The 23827-nt window shown below is 38.0% G+C and overlaps 1 protein-coding gene across 4 annotated transcripts in view; it reads left to right on the top strand.

Annotated features, from left to right (window-relative positions):
- Positions 1-23827, top strand: part of NFYC (nuclear transcription factor Y subunit gamma) — a 70745-nt gene that overhangs the window by 24846 nt on the left and 22072 nt on the right. For all 4 annotated transcript variants that reach the window (XM_057500082.1, XM_057500081.1, XM_036892875.2 and 1 more), the window contains exon 2: positions 16808-16920. In XM_057500082.1, the coding sequence (XP_057356065.1) occupies positions 16816-16920 (105 nt within the window). In that variant the 5' untranslated portion in view covers positions 16808-16815. The remainder of the gene's footprint in view (positions 1-16807; positions 16921-23827) is intronic.

Here is a 23827-nt window from a genome sequence, read left to right on the forward strand (position 1 = left end):
TTGGAGTGGTGTAGCAATCCAAGTTGCTAGATGCAGGCCTCTGTCGTTGCTCACAAAATTGACCTTGAAAAACTGCCGAGGAGTTGAAAGATTGAAGGACAAAGTTTGTTTATACAGATTTAAACTGAAAAGCTCTATTTAAGATGAAAAGAGACTGTACTTCTGATGTTCAAGTTGAGTGGTTAGTAGGAATATGTTATAGATTCAAATTAGGAGTTTTCAAGCAGTAAGACAATAGGGCTGCATTCATTCCCTCCCACTCTTCTTGGTTCCTTTCCCCCAGCAAAAAAATTCTAAATCCTTTTGGTATGATAGTTGAGTGAACAGCCTAACAGATTCAGAATTCTTTGCACGCTACCTTGTCTTGTGTGTAATCTAGAGGGCTCTTGGTGAAGAATGGTATTTCAGGAGTTCAAAGTAGTTATGTTTGTGAAACTTCTGTGGAATTGGAATGCTTATGGTAAGAAAACAGTCATTCTAAGAAGCTAAGTCAGAAAGGAGTATGTATTAAGAATTACATTCTACATAATTATTTTAATTTAAATTTATTTTTTAGAAGTCACTGATTTATAGGTTGTTAGTGCTCCAGGTTTTATGTATGATTTAAAAAACAGTTGTATATACTGAATGACCCTGTTGGCCCTGGGAGAAGGTCTGGAGCAAGGGAGGCAGAAGGTAAGTGGTTATAGTATGAGGTCTAGGTAAAACTCTTTATATTAAAAAGTTTGTGGATTTAGTTTCTTGGAAAGATAACTAGCCACAGCCTCTAGCTTGGATTCTTAACCTTTTGGGGATCATGGACTCTGAGAATCTGATCCACTACCTGGCATGCCTATGCAGAACCCCTGGTGACTAAGATATTTTCCAGTATATATGTCGAATGGTGTTTATATGATCTCCTTCTTTAACACTTTAGCCAGATAAATGTTTCCCACAGAAACAAAGAAAACTAATTCCATAAGGAGCAAAGACCACCTAGAGCTAACTACAAATTAGACTGGGGATGGTATTGTGTGGGTTGGGGAGGCTTAAATGGGGTCTGAGATTTCATCATGTATTTACTCTGGTTACAGTATTTGTGGCAGCCTGGTGCAGTAGCAAAAGCAGGCCATTTACAGTCAGGAGACCTGTGTTCAGGTCCCACTCAGCTATCACCAGCTTTGTGAGCTTGGGCAAGTCAGCCATTTAATGTTAGCTTCCTCACATGTAAAAATGGGACCTAAAAATAGCACTTTCCTATTTTGTGGTGCGTCTCAAATGAGATGATGTATGTCAAAAGTGCTCTGTAAATTGTTAAGTGCTACTTAAGTATTAGTTTTTGCTAATCCAACCTATTGGGTGGTTAAATACTTATGGAGATAGGTGTGGCATTAAAGAAAAAAAAGTCAGTATTTTAATGGTTACAAAGGAGTTTGTTTGAACCCCATCTTTTTAAAGTGATTTATCTCTTTAAAGAAGGCCATATGCCTTCACTGCATATTTGTTTATGCTGACATGAGGCCATCAAACCTTCCCTTACCAAGATTTCAGTGAAAGAATTTTAACCCCTTTCTCAAAAATTAAGGGCCTCTCTGAATAAGATGAAATGGGAAGGCTGATTTAAAAAAAAAAAAAAACCCTTATAGATTTAGGAACTCATCAGAATAAAAACTGGGAACCTGTTCTGATTGGATACTGACATTTATATTAAAATGCAGGTAAGTTGTAATAGTTGTAAATGTTTATCAAGCAGAAATTACATTTTTAGTTTGTGCACCAAATATTTATAAAGTAAACCTGAGCCTTTGTTGTTGTTGTTGTTGTTTGCTTTGTGATCATATGATCTTTCTGTCAGTTTTTAAGCTTGGGAGGTAGTTACAGCCTGCAAAGGAGTAGCAACCAAGTAAGTGTTGGGACAGAGACTTCCAAAAAAAACTGGTCTGTCATCAAAATGTAAACAGGATGTATTTCACACAGTTGATAACTACTGTGAGATACATTTCCAAGATAAATGGTGGAGACCCATGGAGATTTCTTTCTCACCCATTTTATATGCCTGGTGTCATCTATTTTTAGGACTACTTTGTTTCCCCCCTGGGGTGGAGTATTTTTTCTATTTGATTTCCTGAACTATTAAGTCACTTCCTCTCAGGCATGGTCAGTCAGCATTGATGGGTGCCTCCTTTCTGTGCATTGAAAGAATCATATTCAGACAGAATAAGGTTTAGTAGAATTTATATTGGCATCTCCAACCGGAAGTTAATTTTCAGGGATGTGTATGTTTGAAAACAGCAATTATGGTCACTGGACTTTTTGTTCGTAAAAGAAGATGGTCCCCTTTTAAAGAAGGTATATACTTTTGTGGTGGCTTCAGTAACACAGAAAGCATCTTTATTAATGAAGTTACTATTGCCTGTCCCTAGCCTCAATAATATATGCATAGAGTTTGTATACTCTCAAGTTAGGATGATGGAGATCATTTAGGGGTCTAGTCTAGTTCCCATTTTGTAAAGTGGGGGAGTAAAGGCCCAGAGAGGTTAGGTGCCCCAGTCTTCCAGCTTTTTTAAAGACCAGCCTATGCAAGTTCAGAGTCATCTCCTATTTAGTTCATCCCATGTTTCTTTTATTCATCTGGGTTGTATTTTTAATATTTCTCTTCCTTTTGGTACATCTGTGCAGGTTTGCTATTTGAACACAGAAGGAACAGAGAAAATGGGCCATGGAAGAGGTTCAGAAGTCTCTACGCGGAGTCTGTTCTTTAGAAAGTCTGCTTTGACAGCAGACTTAAACCATCCCTTTTGGGATCTGAGGATCTCTTGCCTCAGCCAGTTGTTTATTCAGAAAGCTGAGAATCAGCTAGGAGGCTAATGGTGCCCACCTGGCTGAGGTATCCCAGAGAGCTGGGTTACTTTTATGCATTACAAGGAGGTAAACTCAGGTACACAAGCACAACACCTGCCTGCCAGTCGGTTGTTTGTCGTTCATCTTGTTAGCACACCTCGAGAATAAGCTGATTCCCAAGCATATTTGGGCCTGATTCTTTGAGTCCTTAAGCAAACCTGTATTTAATAAACAAAGATTCCAGGATCATAAGCCTTTGACAAGACCAAATAGAAATCATTGTCTGTGTACTCCCAAAATAATATTTTAACTATGTCAACTGTTACTAATCCTTACCACCAGCATACTGGTATTGTGTTATCTGCACATGTGTTTGGGTAGTTATGGGTGTGGTTTTTGTTCTTTTTTTGCATATTCTCTGATAGATCATAATCTATAAGAAAATTTTTAGTTTTTTTACTTTATATTGGATTTCTTTTTACTACTTTCAAATTTTTTTAAACAGAAGTTACATTTTTATAGAAAGGATGAGCTGGAATAATGTAACTCATGTGATATTAAGTCCTAAGTTATACTGTGGCTGAAAATTATAATAGACCTAGTTGGACAGTGTCTTCCTCATGTCTGCATTTCCCAGAAGCTTAGTTTCTTTTTAATCTGTTCTTTCTGCTGCCTCAGTATTTGGCCAAACTCCTTAGAACTTGGCTAGGTTCTGTTTACATACCTTACCCTTATTTTCCTACTATCCCCTTGGTATCCTAAAGCCAGACCCCACTGTTCAATAATTGACCAAAGGTTTTTCTTTATTTAGAGTATTTTCTATAAATTAAATTACAATTCTGCACCCTGCAGTGAAAAAGGGCAGCTGAAGGATAAGAAATGAAGGTAATTTCCAGAGTAAAGGCAGAACTAAAGAAGAAAAAGCACCTAGTAAATATTTAACTTTAAAGTAGCATAACATAGCTTGTGACCTTGTGTTCCTTAGTTCAGGGGAAGAAAGGAGACTAAAATAACCACAACAAACAGTAGTGCTGATTCACTTGGTTATCCTTTTTTCTTGGAAGTACTATCTGTCTCCATAGTTTGAATTACATAGAAAACTAAAGCAAGACCCTCTTTACTGGAAATAACCAGATACATTTAGTTTTTCTTTACCTAAGCTATGTAGTTCTTAACTTTAAGAAAATACTGAGTTGGATTTGTTAACACTTCCTTACACTAATTTACCATGCCTGCATGTTTTTTATGTGGATTAAAAAGTGTGCAAATAAAACTACTCCGTGATTAACAATCTGATAGGACAGATGATGTATATCAAGTATATGAAACTGATGTGGAAAATACAAGCAAAGGACACAGAATTCAGAGGGGAGACTTTAGTTCTGGCTTAAGAATCAAGGAAGGCAGTTTAACTGGCCCTAGGGAGGTAGGGAAAGGGCATTTCTGACATGGAAAACAGGAGGAGCAAGATCATGATTCAAAAAGTGCTGTATGGGCTGAGCAGAGCAGTAAATGGTCCATTTGGCTTACAGCATAAGGAGATGAGTTAGGGATAGGAGGGAGTGGCAACAAAAAGAAGTCTGGATAAGTAAGTTGGGGTCAGATGCTGGAGGGCCTTGAATGCCAGGCCAAGAAATTTGAACTGTCCCTGCTTCACATTGGTGAACTATTGAGTGTGGCATTGGTTGATGTGGCATTATCAGAGTTGTGCTTTTATAAGATTTATTTTTCATCATTATGTAGAAGTGAGTAGAATTTGAGTAGAAGACACTAGAAGTGGTGAACAATAGCAGTGAGTTAACATACTTAGGTTCACAACCCTTACAGGATGGTTATGAAAGTTAAAAGAGATCAATGTAAAGGGTTTAGAACCGTACGTGGCACACAGCGCTAAATTAGTATTGGCCATTATCATCACCATCATCATCATCATCTTTTTATTACTACACGGAGGTGATAAGGGCCTGAACAGAGATAGTGGTGGTATGATGAAAGGTCAGGAGGTGGACACTGTTGGGCACTGTTACTACAGAATTTGGAAGTTGATTAGAATTAGGTAACAGCCCAGGATAACTGAGATTTCAAGCATAGGTGACTGGAAGATAGAAACAGAAAAGTTAGAAGGAGCAAGTTTGGGGAAAAAGGAAGATAGTTGTGGTTTTGGACACATTGAGTTTGAGTTCTAGGTGACTTAACAGTTGAAGATAGCCAGCATGCAGGACTGGAGCTTTAGAGAAATATCAGGACTGATTATACTATATTTGGGATTTAAGCTTATAGAGATTAGAGCTGAGCCTGGGGAATGGATGGGAGAGAGAATCAAGGGAGAGAATGAACAGAAGGACCAGAAGAAAAAGCTTTGTGTCAATGGTGAAAATACAGAAAAGGTAGGACCCTCAAGTTGAGACACATAGAAACAACCCTGGCAGAAGCCTTTAGGTCGGTGTTCTCTAAGCTTTTTTGATAGCACACGCTGTTGCCTCAGTTTGTAGCTACCATAAATGAATTAGTGTTCTTTACTCAAAAGTCATTTGTTCATTTTTTTGTATTTTAGTTTAGTTAAAACCAAAGAATATCTGTAACTTCTCTTGTCCAGGCATACGTAACAAAGTAAAGGTGTTACTGTTAGTCCACATTTTCCTCAGAATTCTTAGAACACTATGCATGATATATGATCTTGTGACAAGTTAAACTGAGTGAGGGCATCAGTAGCCACCCATAGGTTAAATATTTGGAAAGCTAATATTAACATTTTCTGTGTGCCTTGATATGTAAATTAGAAACAGTGTCCTAGAATCTAGTGGCCTTCACTTGTGAAAATATACAAATATTTCTTTGAAGTAATACAGTAGTTCTTTGAGATTAGTTATATATATATATGTTTATGTATGTGCATATCCTTAAGCTGTCTTTTAAGTATACACACACATCTCCATCCAATGCAAAGACTACAGCTTTTTTTCCTAAGTTGCATTGGACTTAATCTTACTGGTGTTAGCTTTGTGAAGTCTCAAATGGCAACATTCTGCATGAAGCCAGCCATAAATACACATGTAGGAATTTGGCAGCATTTGCTTGGCAAGTAATTTATAGCCAGATGATCATGGTAACACTGATTAGAGTAGCGTACACAATAAATTATCAGGAATAGGATAGTTTCATCAGTAGGATTTAGCAGAATTTTTAATACAAGGCACCTATATTTAGTTTCTAGGGTAGATATGTTGTAATTATCCTCAATCTAAAATAAAGTTAATAAGAAACTTCTCACTAGAGAAATAGTGGTAAATTTCCAGCCATCTTATCTGATTATTTATATCCTGAACTCCATGATGAATTCTCTCCTGGTAATTAACTGGTCAAATGCCCATAAAGTACCCTTGAAGGTAGTTAAGCAATGCAATAGTGTGTAATGTTTATATGAAACAAAGTCTTTCACAGTTAATAGTGTGATTTTATATTTATTCTCTCACTTGGTATTTAACTAAGGTAGGTAGGACAGGATTATTTTCTTCACTTTATGGGTGAGGAAATAAAGGGCAGAGCCTAGTGACACAAACCCTGTTCTCTTTGTACTGGGCTTTGTTACTATATATGAAAAGAATATGTTACTATATAATGTAGCTCATTATGGAACTAATTCCCCCTCCTGCCTTCATTTTCCTGTGCTTTCTTTTCCATCAAAAGACTTTTTAAAAAGGGGAAATTTCCAAGAGTCTCACATAATCTTACATTATATGACTAGATAGGTTGATCATAAAAGGAGGAGGTATATAGTCAAACTGAATTATTTTAAAAGTTTTTGTCAAACAGCCATCTTTCTTTTCAGTATCTTATACACTGGCTATTATCATCATCATCATATTTTTATTATAGTGGAGGTGGTAAAGGCCTGAACAGAGAGAGTGACAAGTGTAAAGAAATGTGTGTTGGGAAATGGTATTTTGTGAATCCTAAATTCACTAAGGTCAGATAAGTAGTTGAAGGATTTTTTACAAATAGAACTGTGTTAAGTGTACTGTGGTGGTTTACCTTAGCCACGTAGATGCACACTTTGTGGTATTAGGCATCTCCTAGATTTGTGTTTTTATCTTGAACCACAGAAATCAGTATATTTAGACGAGTCATGTTCTTAAATACTTAATTGCTTTATATTTCCTAGCTGTGATTTATAATCCTTGCTTTACTCCTAGTGAGATAGAACAAAAGAAGTCTGATTTCTGGGACTGATGGCTGCATAATGACAATGACATTGTCACCATGTTCACAATGTAGCTATAATTTTGAAAAACTGCATAGCGTTTAGCCAGGTAATTTCTCCGGTAAGTGTGCAGCTATGGAAACATCTCCAACAAGTGGGCTAGGCTAAGGCTATTCCTCTGAACTAGAGTGAAAAGATTGACTTCCCACATCACCAGGTCCCCAGAAAGTGTACCTGATCTGTTAGACCTTTTCATTTCCACTCTTGGTTGGTGACTTAGATATCCCCACTCCCAATCCTTGTATGCAATGGCAGCTCTAACAGGCTTGAAAACCTTAAGTTTTATCTGCCTTGAAATGTCTAAGAATCTGGAAATCTTGGCATTTTGAAGTACTTTTCCAGGAGAATGATCAGAAAAACTAAAGGTAAAAGGCTTGGTGGGTGTTTATGTTCAAAACTGAGAACATCTGGTTCTTAAGTTTAAGTTTTTGATCCTTATTAAGTGATCAGTTCCAAAGAGGGAAGAGTATATGTGGTAAAAAGCACAGAACTGAGAATCGGCATATGGATTTTAGTTGTAGCTATGGCATTTACTTGCCCTGTGACCTAAGACAATCCCTCAGTCTGCCTGGATAAAGTATCTTTATCTGTCAGATGGCAATATTAGTACCTTTGCTGTGTTTTTAGTGAAAAATGAGATGATGTAAAGAAATTTGCAAAGTGTGAAGCATACACAAATGTAAGGGATTAGCGTATAACTACCTCAGTTGTTTTGCACTCTTTGAAGCTGTCTTCACGTTCTCAGTTCCTGACAGCTGTGTACATTGAAGAGGGAGATTTAGGGTTTGGTTGACTTGAAGGATTTGTTTCTTCTTATGCCCCTTTCTTTCTTTTCCCTCCTTCCCTCCTGCCTGTCTTCCTTCTCTCCCACCCACCTCCGTATCTACCTACCTACCTACCTACCTACCTTTTAACTGATGATAAAATCACTAAGCAGAGGGCAGAATTCAGTGTGTCTGTGAATTAGAATCCACACAGCCAAGCTTATTTGACATTCTTAAAACATTCTTCAGGTTTTAAATTGACAATTCACTGCTCAGCATTCTGCCATCCCCTGCTTTTAGATGGGTTAACTCACCGGCACAATCTTTCATTTTCCAGTGGAGTCTGATTAGATAATTATCTGCATTTGTGCTATATTTTCTAAAGTAGAATAGGTTTCTTTCCATCTTTCCATCCCCAGTCTTTTTTTGCCTTTTCCATTGGATTACCTCACAAAGGTTCCTGCACAGCCAAACACAGATGCTTAAGAAGGGATTTCCCCTTAAGTACATTTCAAAGAAAACCCAGAGTGAGGCCAAAGGTACTTGACGTCTTAAAGTAGTTTCTGAGGAGCTTGTATGTGTTCATTCAGCTGATGTGTGTTGAATCCCCACTATGTGCAAGGCATGTTTCCCTTCGAGGATGTGCCAGAGACAGAGACAGTTATATAAGAACAGGGGAGAAAACAGGAGCATGGAAATTTTAGGCTTAAATAATGTGCTTAATAATAATAATAATGTGTCACACAAGTTGGAAGAAAGTGAATATGCTCATTGTAGAACAGATTCTACTGGGTGCTTGAAATGGTTTCTCGGAGAAAAAAAATTTAGTGGTCACTGATGAACGAACATGTATATTTACCTTAATTTCTTATAGTTTTACTATAAAAGCAAGCTTTTTAACAGTGTTTATTTGCCCAAAACCTGAAAAAGTTGGTTTCAATTCATGAGATAGTCTCAAAAACATCTTTATTATCTTGGGGGGTTGAACCAGGAGATGGGATGCTGCCTCTGTCCTCTAGCATAACAAACCAGATTCCTTCTGCAAGACAAAACAGCCACATACTCCTAGGTTACAGAAGTCTGAGGTGTCTGTCCAAGGAAACATGTTCCAAGAATTTAAATGTTTTTGGATTAGTCTGGAGGGGAAACCTGCATAGTTACTGATCATTGACATTCTGGGGATTTGATTTGGAGCATTCCTAGTCATTCCCATCTTGAATTCTTTGCTTATATGGAAGAGTATATCGATTCTAAATTTAATAGTTTAAAGGGTTTTAATTTTTTTTTCATGTTTAGAAATAAGGTAGGAGGAGGTTTCAATGCATTTGTTTTCATTCATCTGAAACTGGACACTTACGAAACATGTTAAAGTAAGTAGTCTAAATTAGAGAAAGAAGCAAGTTGGCTTATTTGCTATAGTATCTAAAGGAGAGTGATTGGTCTTTGGGCTTGGTCCTGTGTCTGAGACCTTTTGGGCCAGGAATAAGTAGATGTCTTGTGTAGCTCTGAGCAATGGTAATGATGTGCCATCTAGCATTGGGATGATGCTTGGTATTTTTTGAGGCCTTCTAGCATGTATTTTCCTATTTGTGTGCTGCAACTACTATGTGAAGTACCACTGTGGGTGAACAGAGGCCCAAGAAGTTAAGTTATTTGCCCAAGATCATAAATAGCAAATTAGTAGCCGAACAGCAAAACCTTCAGGTCCAATACATTTTTTCTCTCTGTATTTACCCTGTACTTTACTGCCCCCACCTGTTCACAGCTGAGTATTCATAGGTGCCTTGGACTGACCTAGAGACATGCAAAGGGGAAGGATAACATAGAAAAGAAAAAGGAGTAACAGAGCATTGAAAAAGAGACAACAGAAATAAGAGAAGCATGCTTATATGATAGGAGCTAGCAGTGCCTTAACATCTTCTATTCTTGCCACAGACATGTTGGGAGCAAGTGGATAAAAATGATCTGGGTTAAGGATTTGAGCTAGAGGTCCAAGTCAAGACTGTGCATCTCTGCATACATACCTTAAAACAGTGCAGAAAGTGAGAAAAAGTAAGTTTTAATAAATCAAGAACAGAATTTTAGAGCTTTTGAGTTTCTGACTCTGATTATTTACTATACTGTGACCATGAGCAAATAAGATACCCACTCCTCAGCTTTCTTATTTATAAAATTGGAATAATACTGATATCTTTACCAATGAGCTGAGAGAAAATCAATTGAGGGCAATGTATATGACAAGTAGTCTATAAACTCTCAAGCTCTTATGTTGACATCTTTGATTCATTCTTCAAAATCATACTTCTCACCTCTCCTGAACATAGTCAAACTCAGGCTTCTGCAGGAAGCTGGGCAAGCAGTTGTTCTCAGGGTTTCTGAATCTTAGAAGGGAACCAGTAAGCAAAATGGCTCTTTGTTTCAGGATACAGCTAACTCAGGCTACAGGCACTATTTCTGTCTCCAACTCATGTCATAATTCTTTTTCAGGCTCAGGGCTTGAAAAACCAGTTACTCACCATTTTTCCTGCAAGAATTGATTTACTCTTTGAGGGTCGAAGAGATTAACAAATGTTTCTGTGGGGCAGAGGAGCTGGCCTGTCACTCCTGTTGGAGGCTGCACAGGTCTGGGGGCCATAGAACAGCTGTGTGGTCTGGGGCAGTCTTCTCAACCTCCAGCACTCAGTTTCCCCATTGCTAAATGAGGGATAACACTACGTCTACCATGGAAGGATTCAGTGAAATAAAACACTTAGCAGTGCATTAGAACTGGGTTCTAAATATTATCTGACCCTTTTTTGTAAAGAGCCAGATAAAAATTGCAGCTTGTGAGTCATATGGTTCCTTCTTAACTCTTTGCCTTTACTATGGTAGTGTGAAAGCAACCCTAGATGAATGTGAATGAATAAAGGTTGCAGTCTTCCAGTAAAATTTAATTTAAAACAGACTGCAGGGCAGATTTGGCCTGTAAGCTGTAGTTCACGGACTTCGCTTTTGAATACCTCACTAAAGTATTTGATCTTTTTTCTCCCTCATACAAAATACTGATAGTGTTTTATTGAACCCTCCTTTCTAGGCACCCTGTGTTCCCTTGTATTCATTTATTTACTGCTTCCCATACCAGACCATCCCTTTGGCATACATGTTCAATATATATTGTTCCTGGAGTGGCTTAGTGGAATGGCTGGCCCAAAGCTGCCAGCTACTGTGCAGAAGGCCAGTTCACGAACTTAGGTCTTTTAAGTTCCAGAGGAGTGCCATTTTTCTCCTGTAGTTGTCAGTTTGAGATTGGTTTTATTGTAGAGAGGCCTCCGTAAGGCTTGAAATGCTTTTTAGCCATTGTGATTGATAATGGCTTATGTTCTTTGATCCATCTATACAAACAAAACCAAATTGTCTGTTGATGGAATTGTTTTGTTTTAAAAGTCAGTTCTCAAATTAAGTTTTCACTTTTCTTTGTAGTTTGGAAGAATACCTAAAATACCAAGCACAAATTAGCTTAAATCCTACCCCCTTCTTATCCATCTATTTACTCATATTAATATTCTTGCTCTTTATCTCTCACTTACCACTTGAAGTATAACACTGCAGCAGTTTCAGCTACTTCAAATAAACATGGAACTCACTTCAGTAAATACCTGAGCAGTACTGGAACACAAAGTGCTTGTGATAGTGCTGCTGATTGGGCAAAACTAAAAAGCACATCAACTTTCTATAGCATCTTACTATGCTGATGAACAGTGACTGTAACGGGGTATATGGGGGGGACTTGATAATAGGGGGAGTCTAGTAGCCATAATGTTCAAATAATTGTACATTAATGATGCCAAAAAAAAAAAAGCGCATGTCATCTAATGACAGAGGAAGACATAACCAAAATCCAAGTCACAAAAGGGAGTGAAGGTATGAGCTTTGAATGTAGGGAAATACTTCATACATACCAAGTTGGAAACACACAGGAATACCATAGCCTGAAAGGTCCAAAGGCTGCAAGTTGGATTCGGGGGGCATTAAGGGGACAGATGGTACCAGTATTTAGATCTGTTTTTGGTCAAAACTGGGCTAATACCTATTTGCTTGCATTTGACAGTGAGAGCATAGTTTTAAGGTAAAAAAACTTCACTGACTAGGATGGGTCAGCTCTAGTACTTTAATAGGAAGCAGCATTGGTCAAGGATTGGGCTTCATTTTCAGGGAGTTTCCTGTGGTCTTTTTTTTCTTTGAAGTTTCTGTCATGTTATGGTTTTAGGTATTATCTCCCAACAACATTTTTTGGTTATAGTTACTTCAAAGACCTGTATTGTGGGTTTAGGCACATTATAAAGGATTTTCGTAGAGAATGAAGTACATTCCAAGAAAAGAGAGCCAAAACCTAGAGGTTCAGAGTTTTAGAAACCAGGGAATACTGCAATAAGTCCTTGTTCTTCTTGTATCTTATGAGTTTGATAATTTTGACACATCCTATTCCATGTCCATGCATATCACTAAGGGAGAATTTGTTGAGCATGGTACCTGGTCAAGAGCAAGAGCTTGCAAGACTTGCAAGAGAGTCTTCCAAGAGGAGCACTCTGCTTCTGAGATGTTTTGAAAACTTCTGAGCTTTCTTCAAAATGATAAAGATCAACTGAACATTAGAATGAGAGCTAAATTGTCCATCCTTGAGTGATAGGATTGAATCATCTCATTTTCTTCATGATCTTCTTATCTCCTTGCAAATGGATGGCTAAACAGAGCTTTTGCCCTTCTCCTCCTCCTTACCTGTTGTCATTAATTTTTCAAACTTTGCTAATCTTTCCTGGTCATCTTTCTGAGAAGATTATGACTTTCAAAAAGATGTACACTTGGGAATGGTACTCACTCATGTTTCCAGGCTTCCAGTGTGCTTTGCACCTTCCAGGACTGTGTGTGTGTGTATTTCTGATTGTAGTCCTTGTTTCTTTAAAGGCCAGAGGGAACCTCATTTATTCCGAGCTCCCCAGAATTGCTCATACAACTACTACTTATGGTTGGTTGTGCAATCCCAATAAGTCTGTTTCAGGGCCAACCTTTCCAAGAGGCCTCTTTTTCTCAGAAAGGCCATACCCAGGAACTTCCTTGCCCCTTCATTCAAGAGTAAATACTCATTGTGTGTGTTAAATGCTGTGATGGATCCAGAGATGAATTATGTTCAAGTTGTTACCCACAAGGAGCTTATAAATCAGAAGGGTAAATATAAGACTACACATAAATGATGATCATACAAGGTGATGTGAGGGCAGAAAGAGGTACAGATCAAGGGCTCTGAAGGTTCACAGGAAGGAGCCATCACTTCCAGATGGGGATGTTTGGAGAAGACTTGTGGAGAGATGGCAGCTGAGTTCAGCATTGGAGAAACAGCCTTTTCATTGTGGACTGATTCCTCTCTAGCTTTGGAAAGGAAATGGTCTTGAAAACCAGATCAATTAATAGATAACTGGGAATTGAACTTACTTCTGGCAACAACTATTCAATACATTATTTGATCCTTAAGTCTTTGTTAGGTAGACAGTCTTATTCAAGTGTTTATAAAGTAATCAAGGAACATGAGTGATAAATTTAATATTATTAATGAATTAAATCTGAGAAATTCTATACTGCATTTTTCATGAGAGACTTAAGTTAATGTGGCTTGGTCTTAAGGCAGTTTTGCCCTTGTTAACTGTATACAAATAGCTTTACCCTGTGATACAGATAGGAATTTTACATAGAATAAAAAAAGATCGTGGAATGTAAATCTTCTTACCTTTAAGTACATACCTTTTCTCATCACCATAGAAGATGAACCTGGCACATTTTCCATGGACTGTAGATGTTACAAATAGGCTGCTGCTAGAGCAAAATCAATTCAATTGCAGTTAATGTATTAAATTACTAAAGTAAGTGGTAAGATTAATTAAGGTTTCTTTATATTTTTTTAACTTATTGGGGAGTTCGATGAGCAAAATTTGTTTATGATTAGGTTTTGTTCTTTTAATATTAAGTTGTGCCTCAGAAAATACTGAGAATACCAATTTGTTTTCAGAAAATCCGTTGCTTGAGATTTGTTCTAATTTTTAAAGCCCTTTGTAAAGACTGGATCTGCTTTAAGGAAAACCTTTTGAATAAAAGTAGTCACCTTTTCTAATAATTTGTGCTCTTCCAAGAGACATTAAAAGAATTAGCTACTAATCATCTCTGTGCAAGATGCTAGAAAATGTGCTCAAATCCTTTTTCTTTTTTCCCTCATGAAAGAATCTTCTGTTCTTGATGAGAATACCTTTGTTTTTTGAAGTCAGGAATGTATAAAAAGAGATTTCTGATTGGAAAATCATAAAGGCTGTAACTCTAAATCCTAAGCTCAAATGGAACTTTGTAAATTTAGCTTAATGTAAAGAAGCAGTCAGAGCTGTCCAAAGATGGAAATTCTGAATGCCTTTCCAGTAAGCCGGTTTCCCAGAACTATAAAGGAGATGCTCATGTTTAAGCTGAATGACCACCTCAGGTGGGATTGAGGGTGTTGGACAGAGGTTGTTGTAGAACCTTGAGCATCTTTTAGAGGGGGGCCTGGTGGCTCTTGATGCCTTCCCCCCTCCCCCAGTTCTAAACGTCTATGATGCAATAAAATATAAAGGACATTATTATTGACTTTCATATTTTGCTATTACCCATTTGTGATTTTTTAATGCGGATGCGCCTCTTAAGTTAAAAACCTTTAATACATTGTTCAGTTCCAGAAAGATTTGGTAACTTGTTTTTTGCCCAACCTCCACTCCAGCGGTGTGTGGTTCTGAGCCAAGCCAGAGATTCATTCATGATCTATTGACTGCACAGGTGTTTGGGAACTGATTGCAACAGCACATTTTTGGATCAATTAAAAATTTAAAAGCAGACTATGCACAGATAATTTTTAAAATGCCTCGTGAATTGTGCACCTTTGTAATGTTTGTGGGAAGAGATCAGAGGACAACCAAAACTTGTTACCAACTTTGTAAATCTCACAGACCTTTGCACTCAAGCTACACGTACCCATCATTAGCAAGTATATAAAGATGTCACACTGGCAGTTGACATCTTCCTCCCCTGACAATAGCAGTTTACATGGCAGATTTTGCTAAAATCAGGCCTGTCCATGGATCCATAGAATAAAAGGTTAGGTTCTTTTTAAAGTTTTTTTTATAATTATTTTCATTTGTAGAAAGTTTTTTTTTGGTCTCTTTTAATAGGTTAGAGTGAATCTCATTCTCTTCATTATCATAGCACTTTGTAAGAATCTACTAATAAAAATAACTAAACTTCTCTAGATTACCTTGATTTCTTTGTTTTCAATACATCTTTTTAGTGTATAGGTCCTATGCATATAAGTGAACATGTTACAGGAGCTGAGTTGAGAGGACTTAATTGGTTATTTAGAACTCAAGATTTTATCTAGTCATTTCCAACTGTGATTCAGTATTCTTCACTTTAATTCCCTTCAGAAATTCCAAGATCATATTGCTTCCTAGTACTTAGAGTTCCTGTTGATGTATGGAGATGCTTGTTGGGCTCCGGCACCAGAAGTTGGCTCCAGTCCTTTTCCCATTACCTCATCACCCACTAATGTGATTACACCAGAGTAAATTCTGCTTTGAAGATTGTACTCTTCTTGTTTTCCTTCCATTTCTTTTGGCTCATCATTTCCTTCAGAAGGAAAAAGAAAAAAAAATCAGAGACCTCTAGGACAATCCCAGGCAAACATTTAAAAGTGAATCAAACATCATCACAATCTAAACTTAGATTTGTCAGCCTTTTTTCCACTCTGTTGATAGTGATCTGCCCAGCATGGATCCACATGGAGCCTGAAAAGGAATGTTTGGTCATGTGACACCTGGCTTTGGCGCTTTTCTTCAGTCCTGCAGAATTAGTTCTTAATGACTTACACAGCTCTCTGCCAGCATCCTGTCACTGGCATGTTAAATCTTTAAAAATATTTCCCAGAACAGAAATTTTTAGGACATCACCAAGTTTTCATTATTTGTGTTTAATTAAACTGTTTCTTGCATTGAAGTATTTGTCAGATAAGCATTTAAGCCATCTGGAGTTTTTTACTTACCCCTGTAAATCTTTTAGGACGTTACAGTATTATCTACAGTTACAGCTGATGTGGGGAGCCTCCTTATTCATCTTCTCTCCCCTATCACAAAGCAGTTGCCCAAATGAAGGTTCTGAACTTCTCTGTACTCTAAATTTAATTCCCTATTGTTGTTCAGTCATCTTTAAAGCTTCCAGTTGATGGTGTGCTTTGTTTAGCTTTGTGCCTAACAGCAAGGTTCAGGTAAGGAAAGGATAAGGAAGGAGTTTCAGTTCAGAGACTGTGCCACCACTCAATTATTGGCCTAGACTTTAGCGCTTTTGTGTCCTTTGAGGCAGACCAGCTTAACATTAGAAGAAAGAATAATCATCAGTAACCCCAAAGAAATGGGGTCAAGTGTCTAAAAAGAAAAAAATAGGCTCTTATTTTTAAAGACTTTGGCTTTACATTTCTGTGCAATATTAATCACTGGAGACCCTTAATGTATCTGCTGCAGGTTATGGCATGAAGTGTGAGAAATCATGTAGAACTTGAAAAAATACTGGAGGAATGGCATTGAAAATTATGGACCAGACTGGGGCAACCAAGTGCCTTTTTTTTCCCTCCCAGGATAAGACATTAAAAGCTCTTGATTCACATTAGGATTTCAAGCAGTTTTAGATTTACTAGTTGGAGCTCCTTCATAGTCTCTGTGGCATAGCTGGGTAGAAGGGAAAACTTTCCTCTGTATGTTTTTGCAAAGGTTTAAGTTTGTGTTATGAACCTCTCTAGCACAACTATGTATCTTCTCAGATTGAAAAATTAAATTAGTGAAAACATTCACAAGGAGAGATAGTAATGCCTGAACAGAAATCTGACTTTATTACTTCTAATGTAGCTCATGTATGTGTTTGTTTTCAGTTGTCAAAATGTCCACAGAAGGAGGATTTGGTGGTACTAGTAGCAGTGATGCCCAGCAAAGCCTGCAGTCCTTCTGGCCTCGTGTCATGGAAGAAATCCGAAATTTAACAGTGGTAAGAAAGAATGAGAAGCTTTTAAAGTAAAGGAGCTACAAGATGAATAACAAACACTTAGACTAAAGCATTTTTAACCTCAAGCACATTTACGAAGGCATAGTTCATTCCTGACCTTTAGGTGGGAAAATGAAAATAGAATTTCCCTCAGGTGAGATAACTACCAGGATTTTTTTATTTCTAAGTGGCTTTCTTTCATCATGTGGGTATGTGGTGGGTGCTCTGACTTGGAGGTAGTTTAATATGAAGCGTATCTTCTGTTGAATGCAGAAGAACAGAGCTTCATCTTCCTTTCAGTAGCTGTAGCTCATTTCTTAGGCCTGATTTAGTGGCCTTACCAAATTTCTAGAACTTGGTGAACACTATTGGGCAATTTATTCAACAGCAAATCAATTGAAGCAGGCACTCTTTCCAGGTGTTAAAAGATACACTTAGATGAGGGTCTGGGGCAGATAACCCTTTGTCAGGAGGGGTTGTCCTGTGCATCATAGATGTTTACCAGAATCCTGACCTATTCACTAGATGCCAGTAGCACTCCTTCTCCAACTGTGACAACCAAAAATGTCTCCAGACATTGGCATATGTTCCCTAGAGGCTAAAAACATCCCTTATTGAGAATTGCTGGCTTAGAAGAATCAGATATAACCCAAGCCCTTGAGGAGCTTACAATCTAGTAATTATAACCAGTCATTTATTCATTAAGTGTTTTTTTCAGTACTGAGTCAGGTACAGTGATAAGCCTGAGGCAGTAAAAATCAAAGTGCTGTGGGAGTGCAGAGGCCATATAGATAGTACTTGCTCCTTCGCGGTTGAGTTAGGTAGGCTTTAGGAAAGGGGTCGTTTTTGTCAGGTCTTGAAATATGAGTAAGCATTCACCAGATGGAAAAGGATGGGAGACTATAACTTAGGCAGCGAGAAGGGCATTCGTAAAGGTGTGGAGGCCCTGAGCAGGGTGGGCCTTATGTTTAGAGGAATAGCAGCACCAAGTTCAGAGTTAGCTGGAGGTTACTGTGTAGATGGGGGTGGAGAAGGAGTAAAGTGGCATAACAGTGGTAGCAGGAGGTGAGACAGGTTAGAATTGGAATATTTTCAGAGTACAGTGTCATGTCCTTAATGAAGAATATTCCATTTGGTGTCATTTTAGCAAATACTGAAGGAACTCTTTTAGATATGTCATTCTCGCCCTGAAGTTATTAAGCATGCTGCCAGAGCAGATACTGGATCCCTTCCCAATGTAGAACTAATGTTGCAATTTCTTAGTCAGTGGCCTTTAACCTCAGACATGCAATGTTAGTTAATTTGTTTACTCAGTAGATACTTGTTATGCAACTACTGTGGCTGTGCTAGGTACTAAGGGTCCAGTAGTGAAGCAGACAGACAAGATCATGGCACTGACAGAAAATATACTCCAGTGGGGGAGACATACTATAAACAAGTAATGAATGTATATACTAAACAAAATAACTTATTGTGATAAGTACCCACTGACTTTAGAAGTAAAACCCTAATTCATTGTGTACCCATAGATCATGTTTGCCGATTTAGGGAATTTTCAGCAAGTTGAGCTTGGGTTGACCTATCTAAGAGTGGCCTGTATTCATGGGTGGGTTTCCATTGAAAACTCACTGTTTCTGTTCTGTAGTCTAAAGGTAGTAGTTATCTGTAGTGTTTGAGATATAAAAGAGAAGGGAGGGAAAAAAATAAAGTCAAAAGTGGGGCATTTTGTTCATAGCTTGAGTGGATAATCTCCTGGATAAGCTTATCAGCTTTAAGCACTGGGGTCAGCCTGGTGTAAAATTAGTGCCCTCCTGGGGCATGGTGGCACTAGGCCAGCGCAGCAAGTCAGCACTCTGACTTGAGTGCAGAAACAAGAAACCCACAGTCCAGCAAGTGGCCAGATGAACTTGGGAGATTCAAGCTCAGCACTTAATTTTTCTGCATTTTGTTAGGTTTTGATTTTTTTTAAATTGTAAAAAATACATAACAAAAGTTACCATCTTAACAATTTAAAAACACACAGTTCAGTAATGCTAAGTATATTGTGAAATAGATCTCCAGGACTTTTTCATCTTCCACAACTGAACCTCTATGGTTATTAAACAAAACTACTGTTTTCACTTTTTCCCCAGCCCCTGCTAACCATCATTGAGCTTGTTTCTGAATTTTTTTTTTTTTGTAGATAATTATTTTTTTATTGAAGGGTAGTTGACACACGGTATTACATTACATTAGTTTCAGGTGTACAACATAGTGATTCAACATTTATATACATGACAATTCTAGGTACCAGCTATCACCATACCAAGCTGTTACAATATCTTGACTATATTCATTACATCCCGGTCACTTATTATTTTACCATTGGAAGTGTATACTTTTTTTTTTTTTTTTGTGAGGGCATCTCTCATATTTATTGATCAAATGGTTGTTAACAACAATAAAATTCTGTATAGGGGAGTCAATGCTCAGTGCACAATCATTAATCCACCCCAAGCCTAATTTTCGTCAGTCTCCAATCTTCTGAGGTATAACAAACAAGTTCTTACATGGAGAACAAATTCTTACATAGTGAATAAGTTCTTACATGGTGAACAGTACAAGGGCAGCCATCACAGAAACCTTCGGTTTTGCTCATGCATTATGAACTATAAACAGTCAGTTCAAATATGAATACTCATTTGATTTTTATACTTGATTTATGTGTGGATACCACATTTCTCTCTTTATTATTATTATTTTTAATAAAATGCTGAAGTGGTAGGTAGATACAAGATAAAGGTAGAAAACATAGTTTAGTGTTGTAAGAGAGCAAATGTAGATGATCAAGGTGTGTGCCTGTAGACTATGTGTTAATCCAAGCTAGACAAGGGCAATAAAACATCCACGTATGCAGAAGATTTCTCTCAGAATGGGGGGGTGAGGTTCTAAGCCTCACCTCTGTTGATCCCCAATTTCTCACCTGATGACCCCCCTGCGACTGTGCCTGTCTTAGGTTGTTCCTCCCTTGAGGAATCTTACCCGTCTCTGGCTAACCAGTCATCTTCCGGGGCCATACAGGGAGCTTGTTTCTGAATTTTACCACTCTTAAGTACCTCATGTAAGTGGAATCATACAGTATTTATCTTTTTGTGACTGGCTTATTTTTCACTTAGTATAATATCTTCAAGGTTCATCCATGTTATGTCATGTGAGATGATTTCTTGATTATTCTTAAGGCTGAATAATATCCCATATATGTGTGTATGTACATCACATTCTGTTTATCCACTCATCTGTTAGTGGGCATTTGGGTTGCTTCCACTTCTTGGCTAACGTGCAAATATCTCTTCCAGACTCTGGGCTTTGATTTTTATCCTACTTGATTTAATTTTCAGGTTTGATTGCCAACAAAGTAGATTGTGGTGTTGACCAACTTTTAGTACCTAGACAGCTAGTCCATGAGAGGTTAAAGTGAATTACTTTGAGGGATTCAGTTTTAAAGTTTTATGAATGAAGAGAAAGAAGGCAAGGAGAAATATTGATGGCTAATTAGAATTTTCCTCCCATATGCCCTTGAAAAAGACTCCTAGACTGCTTGCTATCACAGAATCTCTTACATCAGATGCTTAACGTTTGGCATTTAATAGGTGCACAATAAATATTTGAATGAATCAGACGCCTCCACTTCAGATGTAGTGTGAAATAACATCAGTGCCAAGTTTGAGTGAGAATGCAATACAGTAAAGTTAGGATGGTCTTTTCCTCTGTAAGACTTTTACTTTCCCCACTGCCTATGGCACATAAAAGTGTCTGCTTCTTTGAATGCACCTCTGCCTGCATGGCCAGATGTTTTAGCATTTTGTTTATTCTTAACAACACTTAAAGCAGATTTCCTCAATGTGTCGGAGCCTCTCAGGTTGATATCTCCAAATTGTCTAACAGATTTTTTAAAAGGTCCATCCATATGTTCAAACTATCCAAACATAAATAAAACTCAGGAGACTATTCATAAGGTGTTGTGGTCTAAGACTGGGACAAAGATTGTTCCAAAAACAAGTAATTGAAGTTTGCTAGATGATATATATTGGAAACACTGGTTCCGGTCATTTTGGTATGAGCTCTGCAAAAGCAGTTAACCTTTCATCTTAGCCATCATGCTCTCCTCACTCTGAAAGAAAGGCTCTGTAATTTTGTCCATAAATCCAGGTGGTATTCAGCTGGGATTAAAGCTGGTTAAAAATTATACCAAAATGATTGTACATTGGGATAATTATGCAAAATACTGTATTCCTGCTTAGCAGAGCTCTGGGAACAATAATTAACAGACTTCTTGGCATTGAATTTTGTCCCTCAAGACCTCTGAAACTGGAGAAGAAAAAGTAAACTTTGTCTTTTTGGTGGTGGGTGGGGAGGCAGGCAACAACACTGAATCTTGAAAAATCTAATCCTCCCTCAACAAACTCCCTGCACCCCATTCAGTCCTTTAGTTAGCTGTAATTTAATGCCTAGGTCACTTTCTTTTAATTGCCAGCTACATCTTTTCTTCTTCAGTGCCTCCAGATTGGACGATGACATTTCTAACATTACAATCAAATCACGTTAACAGGAACTTGGAAGTGAAGGTTGTTGGACTGTTAACAAAACAGGTCTTATACTGTGCCTTTACTGTAGAGCACTGCTTCTCACACTTTACTCTCTATATGAAGCCCATGAGGATTTTGTTAAAATACAGGTTTTGATTTAGTAGGCTTAGGGTGGAACCTGAGGTTCTGCAATTCTTTCCTTTTCCTGGGTGATGATTGCTGGTCTAAGGACATCATTTTGAGTAGCAGGGATTTAAAGAAATGGTCCTTAACCTTCATTGGTGGTCACAGTGACTTGAGGACTTTTCAAAAAACATGATTGCCAGGACTCCATTTGCTAGAGTTCCTGATGCAGTTAGTCTGGGGTAGCACCCAGGCACCTTCTTTTTCAAAAGCTCCCTAGGTGATCCTAACATGTAATCAAGGTTGAGGATCCCTGCTTTTGAGAGGATTAAAATCTTGACTTTGCTGGAGTGCCTGACTGGGTAGGTCTGGAAAATATTTCTCGTCATTATTTAACACTCTGGATGTTCTTTAGTGCGGCCTGAGATCCATTGGCTTTTCTTTGGCTCCAAATTCTCTTTGAGTGAATTCAGACTTCTGAAAACTCAGCAGTTTCAGATGGCAGTGTTTTTTTTTTGTTTGTTTAAGGTCATTGATAATACAATCTTATACTCAGGTTTCACACGAGCAACATTGTAGTTACTGCATTCCCCGCTATTATCAAGTCCCCACCACATACCCCATTACAGTCACTGTCCGTTAGCATATTAAGATGCTGTAGAGTCACTACTTGTCTTCTCTGCTATACTTCCTTCCCCGTGTCCCCCTTATATTATATACACTAATCATAATACCCCTTAATCCCCTTACCCCTCCCTTCCCACCCACCCTCCCCAACCCCTTTCCCTTTGGTAACTACTAGTCCGTTCTTGGGTTCTGTGAGTCTGCTGCTGGTTAGTTGCTTCAGTTTTCAGATGGCAGCATTTTTTAAGTAGTTCTTTGGTTGTGGTCAACAGCAGAAGCATGTTCTACGAGAGTATCTGCATTTCTGCCTTGCAGATACCACTCTCAAGAGTAGAAAGAAAGTCAGTATGTGTTAATTGTTCTTCCTTTTGGATCAGTGTCAAAAGTTAAATGTTAGTCACATCAGTTGCATAGTTGCCAATAACAAGGGGAGCACTGAATTGAAAGCCAATTTAGTGGTCCTCAACCTACTGATAGTAAAGGGGCTTCCCTCTCCCATAAGTTTATCATAAACCCTTATATGTGACTGGAAAGCTAGCATGAGATTATAGAAAACTGGGCTGTTGTCTGGAATAAGGAACCACACACACACAACTACACTTTTCATACACTTTCCCTTGAGGTCTCAAGGTTTGGGAAAGTTTCTTACAAAAGAAAAGGTTGGGGGTGGAGCTTAGAGCAGACTTTTTGTAAATTTCTGCCTCATTTTAACACCTGTCCAAGATGGGAATGACAACAGTCTCTATCCTTGATCCTTTCTTGTTGCTTTTGATTAAATAGTCTCATAGAGATTCTAAAAGTAATATTGTACTCTTTCAAGTGGGGAAGATGGTCTTTTTTATTAGCTTTGGGCTTTGGTTAAGTAATCTTGGAACAATCTTACGGAAATTGTATTAAATAACAAGCCAAATGAGAGTACACTTGCAAGATAGTTAAATCCTGCGGTCATAATCTTGTGCTATGTGTATCATCCTGGGAAGCCTTCCAAAGGAATTATCATCCCTAGCATTCTCTTTGGCATTTCTGTTTAGCATCATCATTTTGTGTGCTACGCCACACAAGAACGAAGAGACCAGTGATTGATTTCTGTGGTTGCCTGTTTTTTTTTTTAATCCCTGCAGGGTCTGGCCCTAATCCAAAATTCCCTCTCCTGTTCCTTTCCTCTGTACTAAGGTCATACATCTAAAACTGAAATAGGCTATTTTTGTGTGTGTCTCTTTTCTTCTGTGCATGCTGTTCCCTCTGTCTGAATAACATTCTCATACTTTACCAACAAGCAAATTTGTAGCATCCCTTAGTTCAGTTGTCAGCTCCTCTGCAGAACATCTGCCAACTCCTCTTGATCACTCCAATCCCCCAATTGCCTGTGGTGGGTTGTCCCTGTGAGATTTTTTGCCTCCATTCTAGTATGAGAGAGGGCATTATAATGTTGTTATATGATTGTCTCTAACAATTAAGCCACTGGCTATAGGGATCATACATTCACTCTTGGTTGAGTTGCATGAATGAATAAGTGAAAGAAAAGGAGAAAAAATAAGAATAGAAAGGTGTTCTGCTCTCTCCTTTCAGTGAAGTTTTAGTAAAGTGGACTTCTAAGC

This window comes from Manis pentadactyla, chromosome 4, assembly GCF_030020395.1.
Source record: "Manis pentadactyla isolate mManPen7 chromosome 4, mManPen7.hap1, whole genome shotgun sequence".
Classification (NCBI taxonomy): Eukaryota; Metazoa; Chordata; class Mammalia; order Pholidota; family Manidae; genus Manis; species Manis pentadactyla.